Source organism: Ylistrum balloti, unplaced genomic scaffold (genome assembly GCF_031769215.1).
Source record: "Ylistrum balloti isolate Yb309-2 unplaced genomic scaffold, AGI_CSIRO_Ybal_v1 Utg369692, whole genome shotgun sequence".
NCBI lineage: Eukaryota > Metazoa > Mollusca > Bivalvia > Pectinida > Pectinidae > Ylistrum > Ylistrum balloti.
Window position 1 is genome coordinate 464,979 of NW_026781927.1, and position 23,433 is coordinate 488,411.

The window sequence follows — 23,433 nt, forward strand, 5'->3', positions numbered from 1 at the left end:
ACACAGCACATTGTCATAGTATAATCAGTCCATCCACCAAGTTTCATGATCCTAGTTTAGATTCAAAGTTTTACTCTTGACACAGATTTTTAGCAAAGGGCAATAACTTTCTTGAGGGCCCTGAGTTTGGTCGTCTTTGTATGATCAATGTATACTACTGTGGGCAAAGTTATGCTACGGACATGAAAGGATGGATGGTAAGACGGCCAGATGGACGGACCGACGGACGGACAGATGGACGGACGGACGGACAAGGCAGCAAACATATGCTCCCCTGAAAATTTTGGGGAGGATAATAAGAGTGGGTGGATATTTTCTGATTTTCACTTTGACAAACTATTTATCTGTTATGTTCCAGCTCCTATATGTGTAAGTGTTATTATTTGATAAAAATTTATCTGTTATGTCCCAGCTCCTATATGTGTAGGTGTTATTAATTGATAAATATTTATCTGTTATGTCCCAGCTCCTATATGTGTGTGTTATTATTTGATAAATATTTATCTGTTATGTCCCAGCTCCTATATGTGTAAGTGTTATTATTTGATAAATATTTATCTGTTATGTCCCAGCTCCTATATGTGTAGGTGTTATTATTTGATAAATATTTATCTGTTATGTCCCAGCTCCTATATGTGTAAGTGTTATTATTTGATAAATATTTATCTGTTATGTCCCAGCTCCTATAGGTGTAGGTGTTATTTTTTGATAAATATTTATCTGTTACGTCCCAGCTCCTATATGTGTAGGTGTTATTATTTGATAAATATTTATCTGTTATGTCCCAGCTCCTATATGTGTAAGTGTTATTATTTGATAAATATTTATCTGTTATGTCCCAGCTCCTATATGTGTAGGTGTTATTTTTTGATAAATATTTATCTGTTATGTCCCAGCTCCTATATGTGTATGTGTTATTATTTGATAAATATTTATCTGTTATGTCCCAGCTCCTATATGTGTAAGTGTTATTATTTGATAAATATTTATCTGTTATGTCCCAGCTCCTATATGTGTAAGTGTTATTATTTGATAAATATTTATCTGTTATGTCCCAGCTCCTATATGTGTAAGTGTTATTATTTGATAAATATTTATCTGTTATGTCCCAGCTCCTATATGTGTGTTATTATTTGATAAATATTTATCTGTTATGTCCCAGCTCCTATATGTGTAAGTGTTATTAATTGATAAATATTTATCTGTTATGTCCCAGCTCCTATATGTGTAGGTGTTATTATTTGATAAATATTTATCTGTTATGTCCCAGCTCCTATATGTGTAAGTGTTATTATTTGATAAATATTTATCTGTTATGTCCCAGCTCCTATATGTGTAAGTGTTCTTATTTGATAAATATTTATCTGTTATGTCCCAGCTACTATATGTGTAAGTGTTATTATTTGATAAATATTTATCTGTTATGTCCCAGCTCCTATATGTGTAAGTGTTATTATTTGATAAATATTTATCTGTTATGTCCCAGCTCCTATATGTGTAGGTGTTATTATTTGATAAATATTTATCTGTTATGTCCCAGCTCCTATATGTGTAAGTGTTATTATTTGATAAATATTTGTCCCAGCTCCTATATGTGTAAGTGTTATTATTTGATAAATATTTGTCTTATGTCCCAGCTCCTATATGTGTAAGTGTTATTATTTGATAAATATTTGTCTGTTATGTCCCAGCTCCTATATGTGTAAGTGTTATTATTTGATAAATATTTGTCTGTTATGTCCCAGCTCCTATATGTGTAGGTGTTATTATTTGATAAATATTATCTGTTTTGCTCCTATAAATTTGATAAATATTTATCTGTTATGTCCCAGCTCCTATATGTGTAGGTGTTATTATTTGATAAATATTTATCTGTTATGTCCCAGCTCCTATATGTGTAAGTGTTATTATTTGATAAATATCTAAATTGACATTTGATTCTGGAATCATTTACTCACACATAGATTCCGTGTAGTTGGTGAGAACGTCTATCACACGTGTCACTGTGCCAGCCACGTGTAGAAGCTCCACATTACTCACTGAAAAACCATCATACATCAATTAAACAACACCATGTATATTCAGCCTTGATTGAAGTAGTGTTCAAAATATTATCAGATATATACTGTCAAATGAACCTTAGATATAAATGACCTTTCTCTTCCCATACAGACACAAATGATCCCAATCCTAATTCTATGAATGACCCTGCCCCATCCCATACATTTACAAATTCCCCTGCCCCCAATCCATAGACATGCCTGATCCCCCTACCCACCAATACATATATGAGATATAAACAACCCTGCTCCCCCCATCCCATACAGACGTGACTGACCCCCCTACCCCTCTCCAATACAGATATGAGATATGAACAACCCCACTCACACCCCCCCTTCCCATACAGACATGACTGACCCCCCCCCCCCCTGCACCCCCCCCACCTCCAATACAGATATGAGATATGAACAACCCCACTCACCCCACCATCCCATACAACAGACATTGGTAAAACTTCATTGCCCTTCAATGAAATGTTAGAGAGAAAAAGGAAGTAACTCACAGGAAAACCAACAGGATGCCTCACACCCTGTGTTTCACTCGAGATGCACTACTTTAGTGTCCTAGAGACTTGGTTTTGTGGCGCCCTCTATGAGAGTTAACTTGTACTAACAGGTAGTAGTTGCATGAGAGGTCATTAAGTGTGTATACTTACCTCGTGACGCTAAAACACTGAGACACTCGAGACAAGCTTCCTGTAGAATCCCGTTGTCTTTATACATGTCGAGATTGGTCACAATCTTAGAATGGACATTGTCAACAAAGCACTGATAACATACTATATCTGAAACGTTCATCAACAGTAATTAAAGCAAACTTAATTTGAAAAAGTTAAAAATAATATTGTGAGCATTAAAAATCCACTGTATCAAATTCAAACAATATTATTAAAACTAAATATGAAAGATTCAAAAATAGTACTGATAATTGATTTATTTATTATATAATCTGAAAAATATTATTTCGAAAGTAAAATCTTGACAAAATTAATCCAGTTAATCAGGGATACATTTACAGTTGAAACTTGTTGTTTTGAAATTGCTTGAGTCGAAATTCTGGTTGAGTCAAAATAATTCCCGTCTCAATTTTTTCCTTCTATATCTTTGTAATTTTAGTTCGGATATGATTTCTTTGAGTTGAAATTTCAGTTGTGTTGAAGTGATCTTTCATTCCCTAAAGTTGTAAAGCAAGAGAAATGTCATTCCTTGTCATGAAATTTCTGTTTTTTTGACTGTGCACTTTGCTAGATTTAGTGTTTGGACAATGAAGTGCTGAAAGTATTTTCCATTGATAGAGTCTGAATCTGTGTGTAATTAGTTGAGTCTAGTGTTTGTTTAATGTTTTCTCTAACTGGTTAAAATCTTTCCAGTGCCACATTTTTCACATTTTTAAAGTCATATTAATATGATCTATAGCTTCATACACCATTTCTTGTAATGTATCAAAAACAAATTTTGAATTTGTTTTCGTGTTATTCCGTAAAATATATGATCTTTATGTGCTTGGTCAGTAAGGTTAGTGTACACGTGCAGGGACAGAACGACGTGAGTACAAATGTAGTTAATTGGAGTTGTTATTGTTTTGTTGTTTGGAAGAATAAACAATAAGAGGAAAAAGTAGAAAGGGCCTGTTTCCAGTAGTGTTAATTCTCCATAGGAGCCTGCCCCCGTATAATTTCTTATCTAGCTCAACTACTGTTTTTTTCTTTTCCGAAAAATAATTTTACACCTTTCCGACACCCAGATTTCATAATTTCAGTGAAAATGTATTTTTATAAAGTTGTCAATTTCAGCATCAAAGACATAAGTTCGTAAATAAAAGAAGGTTATCTCGAAATTGTAATTCGCAACATAATATAAATTTCTTTTGATAAATATTTCCAAAACATCGTGTTTATTCATAAAACATAAAAAAAAAATATTCTCGGATGAAAATGCACTTGCAGACACAATTATGAAGAAAAATGCCATAAATTTGCAATTTTCTCCCGTTATATAGTTTTGGATGCAAATTTCCATCAGAAAATCGGATAGAGCTTTACTTGTTTCATATGTGTACCAAAAATCAGCTAATTCCATGTGGTGGAACGTTCTCATATCGCCGCCTGAATGTGGTTGTAAATTGAAAGAAAAGGGGAAATTAGTAACAACCTTGTCTGAAACCCTATTATATAGCTTATTATATACAAACTTTTATATTGAATATCAGAGCGGATATTTTCATGACAGTTTTATGATGTGTAAAAAAAAAAAAAAAGTACTGTTTCCCCATCTCGATCTTGATTACTTGAGAACCATTACGTGTGGAACGTATCAGATATCTCTGGCTCCTGGTTACATCGCCGAACATTAAGTGATGACGGCGGCTATGAGGTGTGGCTTTACCAGCACTCCCCAGACCTTCTCCGATGTCAAATACATTCTCTACACAAAAGCCAAACGAAACGTTTGGATACGGTTCACCGTTTCACCCGATGTTGAGGCCCCAATAAAGGACTACTTCTGCCAGTGCCCAGTTGGAGAGAGAACGATGGGAATGTGTGCGCACATCTCCAGTATCTTGTACTACCTTGGGTATTACAGGACGCTGGAAAACCCTTGACCATTACAACCACAGGTAAAGGAATTCCGACAAAACTTGAAATAGTTTTCCATGCGGCAACAGAGTGCATATGTCGAAAGTATGTTTGGGGCTCGATATGAAAGGTCCCCATTACCATGTGACTAACCAAACTTATAAATATAGGTATTATACAATCGCCGGTAGCTATGAACAATCCCGTAAATGTGAAAACCAACCAAAATCATAAGGAACATGTTTTGTTTGTTGTTCTGTCTATTTGTCAGCCAATGTCTTCAACCACGGGGACTTGCGAAGTAGCCATCTTGGATTTTTTTATGAAAAAGTGTTTCTCTCACTTCTTTTCATATCTGTGTACATATTCTCAACATACCGAGCAAATACTCTCGTTTTTTTGTTAATTATCTGAAGAAAGTCGAAATTCGGCAATTCAACCATAGGCTAATTCAACCCAACATTTGAAAATGTTCCACCACTTACATTTTGATGATTTTTCCTCTCATCAATAGCATATTACGTACTATTTAATAGGATAAAAATTGGTTTGCATCCAACGCCCATAAAAGGGTGTATTCTCTAAAAAACACAGTTTTTGTGTCTAAAATGTTATCATCAAAAATGGCATTTTTGAGATTGTTTCTTCCATAAAACAGCCAAATGGCGCGATGGAAACATGATTTTTTGACACAATCATGCCATGAATGTATTCTTTACGGTGACTATCATTTGATTAGATTTTCATTAATATTTTACATAACATGCACATTTTATCAACACTTAGACAGCTTCTGAAAGGTACAACTTTGAGGAGCCATAAAAAACAAACCAAGTGACCTAAATCTTTATACTTTATAGATTTGTGACCACAACGGCATGGGCAATGCACCACCAACAGGAAATTTGAATCAGAGAAGGGGCCGTTTTGGAAACCGGCCCTTTATTTGCTTCTATTTATTTACTTCCATTTCAAATAACAGATTAAATTACGCTGTTTGTGTAATATTGTAGCCCTAATTCGTTCAATAGTAATCAACGTCAGGAAACTGACACCATCAACCATATTTGGACATTCTGTCAGTCAAAATTTGGAGTCAAAGTATTTCCTACAGTTCCTTGAATTTTGAGATAACAAGTTACCACGGTATTACCAAGTTTAGCTCCCAATCTAATATCATGTCTTTGTAAAAGATTTTATATTTATTAACAAATTAACAAAATATTGAAACAATGAAATTTATTGTACCAGTGATAGCAAGAGAAATTTCCAGCATCTAAATTGACTGTTTATAATTCATACAACGAATCGCAAGCTATGTTGAATATTGTTCACTACAAAAGTCAATTAATAAATTACTGCTTCAAATTTTCTTTTTCTACATTTCTGAAGAGCTAATTAAAAACAAAATTTAATTTGTAAACAATATTATCATCAATTAATATTTTTGTTACAGACCTACATCTCCTAGACAGGCAAGCATACTGATGACCTCGATCTGTATCTCTGGGTTTCCCGGGAACTTGTTCATTGCCTTGGTGATGATTGCCTGTATTCCGTCTCTAATGACAACATGTTTGTAGGGTTCACTGTGTAAAAATGGATACGGTTTACGTTGAAAGCGATTTGTTTCATCAATACTGCACTAAAATTAGTTCCGCTAATATGTTGCCCCAGTTCTTTTCTTTCTTTTATTATTTAGAACTGTGACCATGTGCAAAAAATGAGTTCCCATAAAAATGATTACATTTGGATATGAAATACCTACTGAAATATACACAGTCCTCGGACAGCCTTGCAGCCCGTCTCCATGGCAACCGGTTTATCTAGATGTTTATTGAGGCCATCAATGATAGCTAAGTGACAATTTCTCTCCATCAGCTGGGTACACAGGGTCTCTGTGGAAAATAATTGACGCAGCTGTTACCTTTTTTTTTTTTTAATCATCTTTGTTCATTTTTTTATGTTTAATTTATCTTTATTCTCTGAATTGAAAAAACAATGAAAGTTTTTTAATTTGGTGAGGTAAATTTTAAACACTTTTCATGTAAAACAGCAGCAATGTTTACTTTATGATGACATTTCTGAGATCAATGTGTCATACTGGTTGCTATGACAACTCCTACCATTGTCAGCAGCAAGCCAATAAATAGCATCACAGGCTGCTGCAAACACTTCATGATCATCACCAAACATCATAATGGCACCCAGACATATTGTATGAATCGGCAATCTACAAACACACATAAGGAAATAAATATTTAAATTTTCAATTTTAAATTTGAATTTGAGGTTTTTTAATGTAAAACCAATTTTCATGAGGTAATACTTACCATAACTTTAGTATGCAAATATGGTACCTACACCCATCTTTGTATCCCAAAAACAAAAGATTCAAAAATCCCGCCCTCCCTACGACCATGAGCCTTCACGTCATGAACATAGAGTTATTTCCCTTCCTCTTAGCCTTTATGTAGCACCCGTAGAGGGGCAGTCAGGCAGATAGGAAGAGGGACGAAAGGGTGGGACTCCATAAAGTTATGGTAAGTATTACCTCATGAAAATTGGTTTTACATTAAAAAACCTCAATTTCATTTCAGTAATAATTACCATAACTTTAGTATGCCAATTCGTCTTACCGTAGTGGTGACTAGCAGCCAGGCAGCCCATCTAGCACACTAAACTTAGTAGGGAGGGGGGACAGAGTGCATAGAATAAGAAGGGACAACCTCCCCGTGACCGAGCAGGTAAACCACGTGCCGCCGAACGGAAAAGACGAGCCCCGGGGCTAACGGGGGGGCACAGCCACAGACTGTGCAACCACCAGAGGTCCCAAAGAATACAAACCTTCTGAGTGGGAAGCCAGGGATCTCAGATAAAAATCTGTAAATGTATCCCTGCCCCGCCAGAAGGCAGCAGACATGACCTCCTGAAAGGAGGACCCATTAAGAAGGGCCCAGGATGCAGCGAGGGCCCTTACCTCATGAGCCCGCACTCTCACCCTCGCCCGAGCCTGGTCATCAGAATGCTCATAAGCATACTTAATGACCTGGCATACCCACCTAGACACCGACTGGGAGGAGATGTCTCGCTGTCCCTGTTTGATAGGCAAAAATAGATGGGATCTGGAGCCCCGCCCCCCCTGGTTTTATCGAGATAAAACCTAAGAGCCCTACAGGGACAAAGCAATCTATCCCTCTCCTCCGAGCTAGTCAAAGCCGGAATCTTGATGGGATCGGGCGAGAACCCCGGGACTTGATTCTTCGCAAGGAAGGAAGGATCAGTTAAAAGAGTAACGGCAGCGTAGCCTCTGGACCAACGAAGGCAGGAAGGAAGTGACGACAGGGCGTGCACTTCACTCCTCCTACGTCCAGAGGCCAGAGCCAAAAGGAAGACTGTCTTAAAAGTTAGAAACTTCAAAGAGGCAGACTCCATAGGCTCGTAAGGTGACCTCGTCAGGGAATCTAGCACCAAGGCTAAATTCCACTGCGGGGCCAGCTGCCGAACTCTGGGTCTATCCAAAGCGAAGCCTCTGATTAGGGCAGAAAGAGATGAGGAAGAACCTATCTCCTTCCTGCCGTAAAAAGCCAAGACACTGGCAATTGCTGTCCTATAGCCAGCAATAGTGCCAGGTGCCAGATTGCGGTCCCTAAACAGAGAGAGTAGGAAATCCGCAATCAGCTGAACAGAGGCTTCCAATGGATCAACCTCCCTGCCGACACACCAATCACAGAAGATCTTCCATCTGGACTGGTAGACGGCAGAAGAGGAAGCCCTGATAGATCGCGCGATGCGATCTGACACCTCTCGAGAAAAGCCTGCCTTGGCGAGGCTTCCAGAGATAGCCTCCACGCGTGAAGGTGGAGGATCTCTGGTCGAGAGTGTGTCGTCCTGGACCGAGGCTGACGCAGGAGATTCGGTCTGGTGGGGAGAGCCAGTGGCTCCTCCACCAGAAACGACAAGAGCTCTGGAAACCAAGGGGGGCTATCAGAAGTAAGGAGCAGTGATGCTCCCTGAACTTCTGAAGCACCCTGCCCACCAGGTTGAAGGGAGGGAATGCATAAGCATGCATCCCGTCCCAGTCCAGAGAAAGGGCGTCCACAGCCCAAGCCTTCGGATCTGGGACCGGAGAGACGAAGGTTGGCAGCTGATTGTTCAGAGAAGTGGCAAACAGATCTATCAAAGGTCTGTCCCACACCTGACAAATTCCCCGGAAGACCGAGGGACACAGCTGCCATTCCGTCAACACCGGTTGGCGGCGCCTGGAGAGGGTATCCGCCAACACATTCAACCTGCCCGGAAGATGCTTGACCGTAATGGACAATTGCATCTCCTGACAGAGAAGAAGGATGCGGATGGAGAGGGCACACAGAGACCTGGTGCCCCCTTGTCTCTCCAGATACGCGACAACTGTAGAGTTGTCGGTAGCCACACAAATCGCCTTGGACTGCAGGAATCCCCGAAAGGATTGCAGTGCCAAAAGAACTGCCCTCATCTCGAGCACGTTGATGTGCTCCGAGAGCTGATCCCCAGACCACTCCCCCGAGCGACAATGGCCGTCGAGGTAAGCTCCCCATCCTGTCATGGAAGCATCCGTGAACAGGGTCATGGAGGGGACAGGCTTGGTCAGAGGAACCCCGCGGAGAACATTCTCCCGAATGGTCCACCAGCGAGCGAACTCCCTGACCGACTGAGTGAGAGTTATCCAGGCCTCCCACTTCCTGGATGACGGAACCCAGTTGGACAGGAGGAACATCTGGAGAGGTCTGATGTGAAGTCTCCCTAGGGGGACCACATCTGCCAGGGCGTTGAGATACCCCAGAAAACTGAGGAACCAACGTACCTGGACCTGCGACCGTTCGATGAAGGACAGAGCTAGAGCCCTGGCCTTCTCGAACTTCTCCACCGGTGGTAGGGCTATGCCCAGAACCGTATCGAAACGATTCCCCAGGAAGACAAAGTCCTGAGATGGGGAAACCTCTGACTTCTCTCTGGAAGGAATGAAGCCGACTTTGAGTAAGACTTTCAGGACCAGCCTGGTATCCTTCACTAACGATTCCCTCACCCTGTGAAGCATGAGGGAGTCGTCGAAATAGATGTGGACGTCTATTCCGCGAGAGTGAAGGAATCCCACGACTACCTGCAGCAGCTTGGTGAACACCAAGGGAGCTGTCGTCAGCCCGAAGGGCATGGCCCGGAATTGGAAGACCTTGCCGTTGCACGTGAAACGGAGGAACTTCCGTGCCGACTTCTTGATGGGGATATGGAAATAGGCGTCCTTCAGATCTACTGAAGTTGCCCACATCCCTTCCCTCACGGAGGCCATGATGCCCCGTGGGGTCTCCATCTTGAAGTGAGGAGAATCTACGTGCCTGTTGAAGGCACTGAGATCTATGATCGGGCGCCACTCTCCGGACTTCTTCCGAACGAGAAACATTCGGGAGTAGAAGCCGGGAGTGATTTCCGACATAGGAATCTCCTCTACCGCGCCCTTGGCAAGCAAGGTCCTTACTTCCTCCTGGATCGCCCGAGCCTTCTCCAAATCCCCCGGAGGAGGAAAGAAGATCGGCTGGGCGGTAAGAGGCGGATCCTGAAGAAGGGGAATACCTAGACCCTCCTTGACCACCGACAACGTCCACACGTCCTCCGTAATTTCCTGCCACTGGGATAGGAAAGCGGAGAGACGCCCGCCCACAGGAAGCTCTGGCTGGGGCAGATCGAGTCCCTGCCAAAACAGAGAATCGTCCGCCCATCCGGAGCCTGAGCCTGCGGGAGAAGGACAAGAGACCTGAACGGGAGGACCGCCGTCCACCCCGCCAGACCCCTGTTCTGTCTCGGTCAAGGAGAAGAAAGAGTCAGGAACCCTTCTTCTTGCCCCCAGGAGGTTTCTTACCTTTCTTACCTTTCCCCTTATTGCCCTTGAAGTATGGCTGCGATTTGGGTTGGGCAGACGCCTGCCCAGCCGAAAACTTAGCCCTCTTCTTGGGAGGCGCTGACCCCTGCGAGGTGCTGGCCTTCTCGGAACGAAACCTCTTCACCAAGAGTGCTGAGGCGACCGAGTCCTCCTTCATATCCTTCTGGACAGAAGGAAGAGCTCCCCCGAACAGGGTAGAGCCAGTGAAGGGGGCAGTCAATAGACGGGAAAGATAAGGTTCTTCGACTGGGCGATTCTTTAAAATAGAAAATCGCCTAGCCAACACGACATTGGCGAGCAGGGAGACCTGTAAGGCCGCCGATGCCCTCAACGCCGCGTTCAGGGCAGCTGTAAGCCTGTCCTGAATGTCGGCCTGTTCCGTCTCTGGTACCCGACCCTCAGGCAAGTCGGATACCTTGTATAGACTCACAGTCAGGAAGTCTATGTAAGACAGAACTTGGATGGAAAGGCGCAACATCCTCTCCATCCTGTGGTGTTCTCTAGCATCGAACACCACCTGGTCCACTGATTTGCCGGGCCAGGCAGCCAGCTCCCTCGACTCCAGCTTTGCTGGTTGAGGGGCCAGTTGCCCGTCATGTGTAGCGTAGTCAGCGGTAGAAGCCTCTGACAAATCGCCAACACCGAGCTGCAGACCGGCAAACCCGGGGGTGCGGGTAGATGAAGAATTCTTCTCCAGAACCCGTGCCCGGGCAGTGGCCAGAGCCGAAGACACAATGGTGCCTTCTGGCAGAGTCCGGTCAGTACGAACGGAAGCCCGAGGAGCCACCAAAGAACCTAGAAGGGTGGTGGACTCGGGCACCGACGATGCAGAAGGGGGTGGGCATACCTCCGCTCCGAGAATCCGAGAAATGTCGGCCCGTAGGGCCCTCATCCCCGAAAGAACATGCTGAGCCTCGGTTTCAGCAATCTCGGAGCCCCCTACCTCCTGGGAACCCTCCTGGTCAGAAGGGTCATCTGCCGATGACTCGGACGGATCAATCGCCGAGCACCCAGGAGACAGATGGATAACATCATCATCCTCTGCCAAGCCCACGCCCTCAGAGTCCATCTCCTCCTCGCTAACGACCGAAGTCGCCCTGGGAGGAACAGGGGCCGCCAGAGGAGACCTCTCCGGAGAGGGGGACTCCTCTATACGGCGTTTAGACGTAGAACGTCTAACAGCCGAAGCTGTAGGCTTAGAAGCCAACCCCTGAGGACAGGAGACCGACGAGTCCGCGCGGGAGGCGGAAGTCCTAAAGGTCCGGCGAACCTTTTTAGGACCGGCCAAAACGGCCCCCGAAGTAGCAGAGCGTTGGGGGGATTCAGCACTGCTAAAACGTCTCCTAGAGGGAGAGACCATACCCCAAGGGTTCCATGAAGGAAGACCCATGGGGTTGAACCCAAACCCCTGAGGGAATGGGAACAGTCCCGCGGGCTGGGAGTGACCCCAGAACTGACCAAATTGGCCTGCCTGAGCCTGGGGCTGGACACCCTGTCCAAAGGACCAGGATGAACCTCCACTCCCACCAGGTGGAAACCCAGCCATGTACGGGCCGAGCCCGTAACAGCTGGGTAACTGTTGGTACCCATGACCATCCGCAGGTTGGCCTGGGCGGCCCGGGATTGAGTGCCCGCAGGCACCCCTACACCCCGAGCCCGGGGGAAAAGGCGACCGGAAACCGGAAGCCTGACCTGGGGCCCCAAATCCCTGGGGGAAACCCCCTGGGAAACCTTGCACCGGAAAATCTGGACTAGAGCGAAAAGCCCCAGATCCAGAGACCTGTGAGGGTAGGAACCCAGGCCCCGCACTGACACTAGGATTAGTGAACTCAGTGTCACTAATCCCCGTAGCCACTGACAACCCTGACAAAAAATCAGTGACCCCTGACCCCATACCCGAGGGTACCGGTCCGGCGTCAGGGCGGCCCCCACCAACGACGCCACCTGGCGTGCCGAGGTCCCTGAAAGACTCAGAGACCTGTGACCGGAAGTCCCTTTCCGACGGTAGCACCGCCGGCTGTCGAGAGCTACCGGCCGATTCGACCCTAGACTTCGCCGAGTCAGGGTCGGGTTGCTCCCCCCCTATACCAGGACGCGCCTGGACAGGGGGAGCCACCCCCTGCTCGAGGGCGGAGCTCAGTGTGAGAACACCCCCAGCAGTGACAACCTCACCCCTCGGCTCAGGGCCGGGGGTAGAAAACCTGGATGGCTTACCTCTCTTACCGGAAGATGAGGACGAATCCCTCTTCCGGCGAGAAGTTCGCCGACTGGGTAGGGGAGCCTTTACAGCGGACCCGGCGTGCAAACAAAGTTCGCACGGCGAGGCCTCGCTGCAAGGTCGGCATAAGGGACAGGCATCATGGGGGTCCTGCTCTCCGTAGAAGTGAGAACACCCATGTGCTGAACCACGACGCATCCCTGAATCCATAATTGTTACGAAATAAATAATCAAATAACAACAGTTATTAATACAAATAAACGTAACAAAAATAAATGGAGTGAAAAAACACAACTCCAACAAACAAATACGAACGAAAGCAAAAGCTAACGAAACGTAAAAAAGCAAAGCAAAATATACGGTCGAATAAATAATACGACCGATAAAAAGCGAAAAAACTTCACGAAAAAACCGAACAGCGCAAAACACGTAGATACGCGCTCGGTGCGTGGAGTATAGCAAAATGGCCGAACAAAGGCCGAACAAAGGCCGGCCGATTAAGGCCTAAAAGCAGGATATATTAACTAAATAAACGTCTGCTAAAGACTGTTATAGTTAAGGATGGGTTTAAAGCAATAAACCGATATATAAATAATCGGCTATAAGGTAGACTTAAGCTAAAAGGAAAAGGAAGGCACTCAGCTGAATATATATCCGCCCGCTCCGGTAGCCATAAAGATAAGAGGAAGGGAAATAACTCTATGTTCATGACGTGAAGGCTCATGGTCGTAGGGAGGGCGGGATTTTTGAATCTTTTGTTTTTGGGATACAAAGATGGGTGTAGGTACCATATTTGCATACTAAAGTTATGGTAATTATTACTGAAATGAAATTAGTCTTTGCTATTTATCTCATTTAAGAGTTCATACATTGTACAAGTAGTGATCATACTCCTGAACAATCTCATCTCACCAGGTTTATCATCATGTGCTATGAAGGGTGTTATTTTTATGGTTCAAATTCTGGAGTTTCACCAAATTGCATGTACTTTTTCAATCCTTGAAGTCGACTATCATTTTTAATAATTTTCTGATAAATGTCTATTTTTGAATCTTTTGTGATATATTGGGATACAAAGATGGGTGTAGGTACCATATTTTTACTAGAGGTCAAATGTCACTAGCCAAATAAGATCATTGGAGGTCAAAAGTCAAATGTATCAACAGATAAATGTCTATTGTTATGATTTCATTCCAACTTTGAATGAAGAGAAAAAAAGACCTTCTGATATATAAGTGACACATACTGTGACTGGCCGTCAACGACATCTTCACCTATCCACTGACAAGCTTCAGGTTTTAACTCAATTAAAGCTGATAAAGCATGACATCCACAAATCTGTAAACAAACAAACATTTTATCACATAGGAGGCTATAGGTGACATTCACAGATCAATAAATTAGAGGTCAAATGTCACTAGCCAAATATAAACATGGTTCAGATCATTGGAGGTCAAAAGTCAAATGTAAACAGGGTTCAGATAATTGGAGGTCAAAGGTCAAATGTAAACAGGGTTCAAATCAATGGAGGTCAAATGTAAACAGGGTTCAGATCATTGGAGGTCAAAAGTCAAATGTAAACAGGGTTCAGATAATTGGAGGTCAAAGGTCAAATGTAAACAGGGTTCAAATCAATGGAGGTCAAATGTAAACAGGGTTCAGATCATTGGAGGTCAAAAGTCAAATGTAAACAGGGTCCAGATAATTGGAGGTCAAAAATCAAATGCAAAATGGGTGCAGAACATTGGAGTCAAATGTCAAATGCAAACAGGGTTCAGATCATAGGAGGTCAAAAGTCAAATGTAAACAGGGTTCAGATCATTGGAGGTCAAAAGTCAAATGTAAACAGGGTTCAGATCATTGGAGGTCAAAAGTCAAATGTAAACAGGGTTCAAATTAATGGAGGTCAAATGTAAACAGGGTTCAGATCATTGGAGGTCAAAAGTCAAATATAAACTGGGTTCAGATCATTGGAGGTCAAAAGTCAAATGTAAACAGGGTTCAGATCATTGGAGGTCAAAAGTCAAATGTAAACACGGTTCAAATTAGAGGTTAAAAGTCAAATGTAAACAGGGTTCAGATCATTGGAGGTCAAAAGTCAAATGTAAACAGGGTTCAGATCATTGGAGGTCAAAAGTCAAATGTAAACAGGGTTCAGATCATTGGAGGTCAAATGTCAAATGTAAACAGGGTTCAGATCATTGGAGGTCAAAAGTCAAATGTAAACAGGTTCAGATCAGCAGAGGCAAAAAATCCAACAAACATGCAGATCAAGAGTACATGATACAGATTGTCGTCAATCATAAAAATGTACAATCATGATATAGGATTGAAAAAGGTCAAAGTTCATAAGTAAAACAATAAACATCACTGATTCATATTGGCACATGAAAAGTGTTAGAAAGAGAATTCTAAAATGTGATTAAAAATAACAGAAGCACACAGAGAGCACATTAACATAGTCATCTTCGATATCCTATGGATTACGATCACTTTCGCTCTCTGCATGCCTGGAACAAATGTCATGGCAAGATTGAAGGTTCCATTTGCGATACCTAGTGAACAAATCAAAGACACTAGTTTGATCCTTTGATGTACATGTACTTCAAACAAATCTCAAGGTCGCACAATGGTATACTGTAATGGCTTTGAAGTTGGGTGTTGCTCCTTTGTAATCTTAAAAAGGACCGTATCAGTCTGTGATTGGTCAATTTCTTTCTCCTGGAACCAACAAAATAATTTTGCTTGTGCCTTAAATTCTGCCATGACATGATCCAGGGGTGCAGAGAGGGACAGTGATAAAAACTCCTGGAGAAACAAGGATACAACATAGTGTGATGTATGGTTCTAACCACGTACAGTCTAATGAGCAAATATTAAACAATTCTTTATCAATTATGAGGTCATATCCGGTATAATTATGATCATGGCTGTATGACTAATGATAAGTATTGTTTTATAGAATTAAACTTCTATTATTAAATTTAACACATTTTTTGTTTTTTTATTGTAAGTCTGAATATGAGATAAGTAAAATAACTCACCTGTACATCAGTGTTGTCAAGGTGTTTAGACATAGCTATGCTGATAAGTTCACACCAATCATACAGAGGACCAAGATTGAAAGAATCATGTCCATCGTCATCGGAGATGTTGTATTTCACTGTAATATAAAAAGTCAACAAAAGGATTGAGAAAAGAAATGACTAGAATACATATACTTACATATACTTACAATACAATTCAGGGAATTACAGTCCCCACCAAAATGACTAGAATACATATACTTACATATACTTACAATACAATTCAGGGAATTACAGTCCCCACCAAAATGACTAGAATACATATACTTACATATACTTACAAATACAATTCAGGGAATTACAGTCCCCACCAAAATGACTAGAATACATATACTTACATATACTTACATATACAATTCAGGGAATTACAGTCCCCAACAAAATGACTAGAATACATATACTTACATATACTTACATATACAATTCAGAGAATTACAGTCCCCACCAAAATGACAAGAATACATATACTTACATATACTTACAATACAATTCAGGGAATTACAGTCCCCACCAAAATGACAAGAATACATATACTTACATATACTTACATATACAATTCAGAGAATTACAGTCCCCACCAAAATGACTAGAATACTTTGCCTCACCACCCTAAAGGTAACCTTGTACCCAAAGTACAAAATGTATGTGACAGGTAGTGCAGGAGATACAGAGCATGGACAGAGTGTATAGTAAGTGGTCAAATTTTCAGGACCCACTTTTGTCCTGAGGAGTGGTCTGAGGGGTGGTCTGAGGACAGTCTGAGGGGCAGTCTGAGGGTGGTCTGAGGGGCAATCTGAGGGGCACACTCAGGGGCAGTCTCAGGGGTGGTCTGAGAGGCAATCTGAGAGGCAGTCTCAGGGGTGGTCTGAGGGGCAGTCTCAGCGGCAGTCTAAGGGGCAGTCTGAGGGTGGCCTGAGGGGCAGTCTCAGTGGCAGTCTCAGGGGCAATCTGAGAGGCAATCTGAGGGGCAGTCTCAGGGGCAGTTTATGGGGCAGTCTCAGAGGCTGTCTGAGGGGCTGTTTGAGAGGCAATCTTCAGGGGCGGACACAGGAGTGGTCTGAGGGGCAGTGTAAGGGCGGTCTGAGGAGCAGTCTGAGGGGCAGTCTGAGGGGAGGTCTGAGGGGCTGACTCAGAGGCAGTCTGAGGGGCAGTCTGAGGGTGCTCTGAGAGGCAGTCTCAGTGGCAGTCTCAGGGGCAGTCTGAAAAGCAATCTGAGGGGCAGTCTCAGCAGTGGTCTGAGGGGCAGTCTAAGGGCAGTTCCAGAGGCTGTCGAAGGAGCAGTTTAAGAGGCAATCTGAGGGGCGGACTCAGGGGTGGTCTGAAAAGAGGTGTGTGGGGCAGTCTGAATAGAGGTCCGTGAAGCAGTGTCAGGGGCAGTCTGAATAGAGGTCCGTGAAGCAGTGTCAGGGGCAGTCTGAATAGAGGTCCGTGAAGCAGTGTCAGGGGCAGTCTGAATAGAGGTCCGTGGGGCAGTCTCAGGGGCAGTCTGAATAGAGGTCCGTGAAGCAGTGTCAGGGGCAGTCTGAATAGAGGTGTATGGGGCAGTCTCAGGGGCAGTCTGAATAGAGGTCCGTGAAGCAGTCTCAGGGGCAGTCTGAATAGAGGTGTGTGGGGCAGTCTCAGGGGCAGTCTGAATAGAGGTCCGTGGGGCAGTCTCAGGGGCAGTCTGAATAGAGGTGTGTGGGGCAGTCTCAGGGGCAGTCTGAATAGAGGTCCGTGGGGCAGTCTCAGGGGCAGTCTGAATAGAGGTCCGTGAAGCAGTGTCAGGGGCAGTCTGAATAGAGGTCCGTGAAGCAGTGTCAGGGGCAGTCTGAATAGAGGTGTGTGGGGCAGTCTCAGGGGCAGTCTGAATAGAGGTCCGTGAAGCAGTGTCAGGGGCAGTCTGAATAGAGGTGTGTGGGGCAGTCTCAGGGGCAGTCTGAATAGAGGTCCGTGGGGCAGTCTCAGGGGCAGTCTGAATAGAGGTGTATGGGGCAGTCTCAGGGGCAGTCTGAATAGAGGTGTATGGGGCAGTCTCAGGGGCAGTCTGAATAGAGGTCCGTGGGGCAGTCCCAGGGGCAATCTGAATAGAGGTGTATGGGGCAGTCTCAGGGGCAGTCTGAATAGAGGTCCATGGGGTAGTCTCAGGGGCAGTCTGAATAGAGGTCAGTGGGGCAGTCCCAGGGGCAATCTGAATAGAGGTCCGTGAAGCAGTGTCAGGGGCAGTCTGAATAGAGGTCCGTGGGGCAGTCTCAGGGGCAGTCTGAATAGAGGTCCGTGGGGCAGTCTCAGGGCAGTTGATGTTTGATCCATTCTATCCCTTATTGGCTGTTAAAATTCATTTATTTCTGTATGTTTGTTTACTTTACTATTAAATGTTAATTTACACCAATTAACAGCCATGAAATCATTACTGTATAAAGATGAAACACAGATTAACAACTGTACCAAGTTAAGTTCTTTACTGATGTCAAAAGTTGGACTGTGTTGGCAAATGTCTTGTGTTCTCAGGTATCTAAGTTATAAAATGTATGTTATGTCATAGTGTGTAGAACTAATTGTTATATCATAGAGTCCAACACATTCAACACATTACATGTAACACTTGTCTAAACTCAGGTGCAAATTGTAGAAGTACAAATAACAGCATACTAAGTGTAAAACAAATAACAGCCGAAATAACGAACATTTTCACATAAACTTACACAACACACAGAAAATGTCAAGACCATGTTGCTGGACATCTGCGTTTGACCGGTGGTCATACATAATAGGGATCAAAGTGGTCTCCAGGAAATTCTCCATCAAGACAAACTCCTTCACTGCATCTAAATGAACAATGTTTTTATTAAATCAATAATTATCAAATTTAGATTATGTTTAATCCTATCTTAGTGTTTTACAGTTTGACAGTGTTTACGACAAATTATGATTATTAAGCTAACTCTAGTTTCTTTATGATGAATATATAATAATTAATTCTACAAAACAGAGATCACATATGCCAGTAAATATTCCCAATGTTTTGGTAATACATGGATTCCTAGGAAATACAGAGTCCAGTTTCAAAAGGATTCTAAGATGAAGGTAGAGATGACTGGATGACATATGTCGCAAGATATAAACAACCCCAGGGGTGTAGAGCCAAGGCCGTACTTCAGGTGTAGGTATGGTAGGTTTTGTAATCCCTCCCTTGGATACCCCAAGGTATGTAGGGTGATTGAAGAATTGTACAAACTAAGAAAGGGGTGTGGTCAATCGCAAAAAACTCAGAATCTTCAATGTGATAACTGTATTACTACGTCGACCGGTTACACCTGAACATTTGGCTTCTTCAGGACAAATTTTGGTTTACATTTTACCCCTAAAGTAATATAAACTCTTCGACATTGTTCATTGTGACGATATATGCAGATATAAACAAATTCATCAGCTGACATGTTAATAAACTTGCTGAAATCTTCCCTCGGATCTTGTCCAGTCATCGCCATCATCAAATACAGTTATTAGTAAAGAGACACAAATTTCTGGTTGCATTTATTTACAAAACTTGAAAAACAAGCTCAGCTTTTAAAAACATGATCTATTTTACAACCATTGTGAAACAAGCTTTTAATCTTTTATCCATCAATCTTGTTGGCCTGTTTCGAAGCGTTCAAGTGGCTTACAGTGGGAGGAAACCAGGGAAAACCCATGTGGTGAGTCAGGTGACCCCATACCTTTTAATGTCAATCCAGAAATTTTAAACCCTGAAAAGCTAGGTGAAAGGCAAGTATGGTATCACTACACCATCCAACTGCCCTAAAGTTAAAAGATGGTAGCATGCCCTTTTACGAGTTTTACTGACGAACGACCAGGAGCCAGACAAACAATCAACACATTTATTTACAGCATGTTTTTACATACGGGTTCTGTCTGATATACTCAGCTCAAGAAAGACAGCACCTAAGTGAACCTAGTACACATATATCATATTACTGCACACAAGTACAATATGAGGGTACTCCAAACGAACCATATTTACTAAAAGCTAAAAGTTGGAAGCACCATACGAAGCATGTATAGATTAACACAAATCAGACAGGAGGAAAATCTATCAGAAAGTGAACAACATGGCAACCTGGGCCAGTTACTCAGAGCTTGCTTAGACTTAACCTGGGCCAGTTACTCAGAGCTTGCTTAGACTTAACCTGGGCCAGTTACTCAGAGCTTGCTTAGACTTAACCTGGGCCAGTTACTCAGAGCTTGCTTAGACTTAACCTGGGCCAGTTACTCAGAGCTTGCTTAGACTTAACCTGGGGTTTAATGAAATTTTCAAAATGTTAATTTAATGAAATTTAGAACATTCTTTATCGTATCACTGATGTAGTATTATTGAGGCAGGTCAGATTGATATATTTGGAGTGAAAGCTTTCTTCTGAAAACTTTTTTTTTTTCATTTGCAACAATTTTAATTTTTCACCAATAAAAGACGAACTCTAACCAAGCATTCAGAAACTGTAGCCTCATGATCACAATGTCATCATTATCCTATCAAGTATACATAAATATCAAATACGTACAAAGTTGTATATTACATAATTTTATATACATGTGTATTTTTAATATCTATGAATTACTGACCAGACAGACATAACCGACGAAGCAGTCTGCAACAGGTAGCGACCACACTTCCCGAGCTCTTCATACTTAAACACCGACTCATCACCAACTTCTGGATATTTTCAGTAACCAGGAAATCCATCTGCTGATCTGATAATAAATGGTTCAGTGTAACCCTCCAATAAAGTAGACAATATCTATAACACATCCTAATCTATCAGTGGATATTAAGACAGTTTGGGGTAGATACTCTGGGGAGAGTTCTGGAGATGTGACAACGCTTTAGAAAAGGACATTACATGACAAAACCTGACAAACAGACATGGTGGGACATAAAAATGTAATTATCAAATGCTAGGTGTTAGAACAGAATCATGGGTCACTTTCTCTTTTTCTTCCTCTGAGTATTTTTTCTCTTCTTTTTCCTCAGTTCTTTCAACTTTTCTTTTATTTCTCTTAGTCTGAGTACTTTTGATTTCATTGTCTTTCTTCCCTAAGTCAGTACTTTTTATGTCATTTTCTCTCCTCCCTTAGTCAGTACTTTTGATTTCATTGTCTTTCCTCCCTTAGTCAGTACTTTTGATTTCATTGTCTTTCCTCCCTTAGTCAGTACTTTTGATGTCATTGTCTTTCCTCCCTTAGTCAGTACTTTTGATGTCATTGTCTTTCCTCCCTTAGTCTGAGTACTTTTGATGTCATTGTCTTTCCTCCCTAAGTCAGTACCTTTGATGTCATTGTCTTTCCTCCCATTGTCAGTACTTTTGATGTCATTGTATCTCCTCCCTTAGTCAGTACTTTTGATGTCATTGTCTTTCCTCCCTTAGTCTGAGTACTTTTGATTTCATTGTCTTTCCTCCCTTAGTCAGTACTTTTGATGTCATTGTCTTTCCTCCCTTTGTCAGTACTTTTGATGTCATTGTCTTTCCTCCTTTTGTCAGTACTTTTGATGTCATTGTCTTTCCTCCCTTAGTCTGAGTACTTTTGATTTCATTGTCTTTACTCCCTTTGTCAGTACTTTTGATGTCATTGTATCTCCTCCCTTAGTCTGAGTACTTTTGATGTCATTGTCTTTCCTCCCTTTGTCAGTACTTTTGATGTCATTGTCTTTCCTCCCTTAGTCTGAGTACTTTTGATTTCATTGTCTTTCCTCCCTTAGTCAGTACTTTTGATGTCATTGCCTTTCCTCCCTTTGTCAGTACTTTTGATGTCATTGTCTTTCCTCCTTTTGTCAGTACTTTTGATGTCATTGTATCTCCTCCCTTAGTCAGTACTTTTGATGTCATTGTCTTTCCTCCCATTGTCAGTACTTTTGATGTCATTGTCTTTCCTCCCTTTGTCAGTACTTTTGATGTCATTGTCTTTCCTCCCTTAGTCTGAGTACTTTTGATTTCATTGTCTTTCCTCCCTTAGTCAGTACTTTTGATGTCATTGTCTTTCCTCCCTTAGTCAGTACTTTTGATGTCATTGTCTTTACTCCCTTAGTCAGTACTTTTGATTTCATTGTCTTTCCTCCCTTAGTCAGTACTTTTGATGTCATTGTCTTTCCTCCCTTTGTCAGTACTTTTGATGTCATTGTCTTTCCTCCCTTTGTCAGTACTTTTGATGTCATTGTCTTTCCTCCCTTTGTCAGTACTTTTGATGTCATTGTATCTCCTCCCTTAGTCTGAGTACTTTTGATGTCATTGTCTTTCCTCCCTTTGTCAGTACTTTTGATGTCATTGTCTTTCCTCCTTTTGTCAGTACTTTTGATGTCATTGTATCTCCTCCCTTAGTCAGTACTTTTGATGTCATTGTCTTTCCTCCCTTTGTCAGTACTTTTGATGTCATTGTCTTTCCTCCCTTAGTCTGAGTACTTTTGATTTCATTGTCTTTCCTCCCTTTGTCAGTACTTTTGATGTCATTGTCTTTCCTCCCTTTGTCAGTACTTTTGATGTCATTGTCTTTCCTCCCTTTGTCAGTACTTTTGATGTCATTGTCTTTCCTTCCTTTGTCAGTACTTTTGATGTCATTGTCTTTCCTCCCTTAGTCTGAGTACTTTTGATTTCATTGTCTCTCCTCCCTTAGTCAGTACTTTTGATGTCATTGTCTTTCCTCCCTTAGTCAGTACTTTTGATTTCATTGGCTTTCCTCCCTTAGTCAGTACTTTTGATGTCATTGTCTTTCCTCCCTTTGTCAGTACTTTTGATTTCATTGTCTTTCCTCCCTTAGTCTGAGTACTTTTGATTTCATTGTCTCTCCTCCCTTAGTCAGTACTTTTGATGTCATTGTCTTTCCTCCCTTAGTCTGAGTACTTTTGATTTCATTGTCTTTCCTCCCTTAGTCAGTACTTTTGATTTCATTGTCTTTCCTCCCTTAGTCAGTACTTTTGATGTCATTGTCTTTCCTCCCTTTGTCAGTACTTTTGATGTCATTGTCTTTCCTCCCTTAGTCTGAGTACTTTTGATTTCATTGTCTTTCCTCCCTTAGTCAGTACTTTTGATGTCATTGTCTTTCCTCCCTTTGTCAGTACTTTTGATGTCATTGTCTTTCCTCCCTTAGTCTGAGTACTTTTGATTTCATTGTCTTTCCTCCCTTTGTCAGTACTTTTGATGTCATTGTCTTTCCTCCCTTAGTCTGAGTACTTTTGATGTCATTGTCTTTCCGCCCTTTGTCAGTACTTTAAACTCTTGTCTATTTTGTTTCACTCTTTGTCAGTTAACTTTTGATTTTCTCTTTGTCAGTACTTTAGACTCTTGTCTATTTTGTTTCACTCTTTGCCAGTTAACTTTTGGTTTGTCAGTACTTTAAACTCTTGTCTATTTTGTTTCACTCTTTGTCAGTTAACTTTTGATTTTCTCTTTGTCAGTACTTTAAACTCTTGTCTATTTTGTTTCACTCTTTGTCAGTTAACTTTTGATTTTCTCTTTGTCAGTACTTTAGACTCTTGTCTATTTTGTTTCACTCTTTGCCAGTTAACTTTTGGTTTGTCAGTACTTTAAACTCTTGTCTATTTTGTTTC

The 23,433-nt window shown here is 42.1% G+C and overlaps 1 protein-coding gene across 1 annotated transcript in view; it reads right to left on the reverse strand.

Annotated features, from left to right (window-relative positions):
* Nucleotides 1-23,433, reverse strand: part of LOC132565101 (leucine-rich repeat serine/threonine-protein kinase 2-like) — a 107,791-nt gene that overhangs the window by 78,643 nt on the left and 5,715 nt on the right. The window contains exons 5-13 of the mRNA XM_060229709.1: nt 20,457-20,585; nt 18,539-18,661; nt 15,813-15,931; nt 14,015-14,106; nt 6,763-6,869; nt 6,405-6,534; nt 6,095-6,225; nt 2,713-2,845; nt 1,959-2,035 (exon numbers count right to left, since the gene is read on the reverse strand). Coding sequence (XP_060085692.1) covers nt 1,959-2,035; nt 2,713-2,845; nt 6,095-6,225; nt 6,405-6,534; nt 6,763-6,869; nt 14,015-14,106; nt 15,813-15,931; nt 18,539-18,661; nt 20,457-20,585 — 1,041 coding nt within the window. The remainder of the gene's footprint in view (nt 1-1,958; nt 2,036-2,712; nt 2,846-6,094; nt 6,226-6,404; nt 6,535-6,762; nt 6,870-14,014; nt 14,107-15,812; nt 15,932-18,538; nt 18,662-20,456; nt 20,586-23,433) is intronic.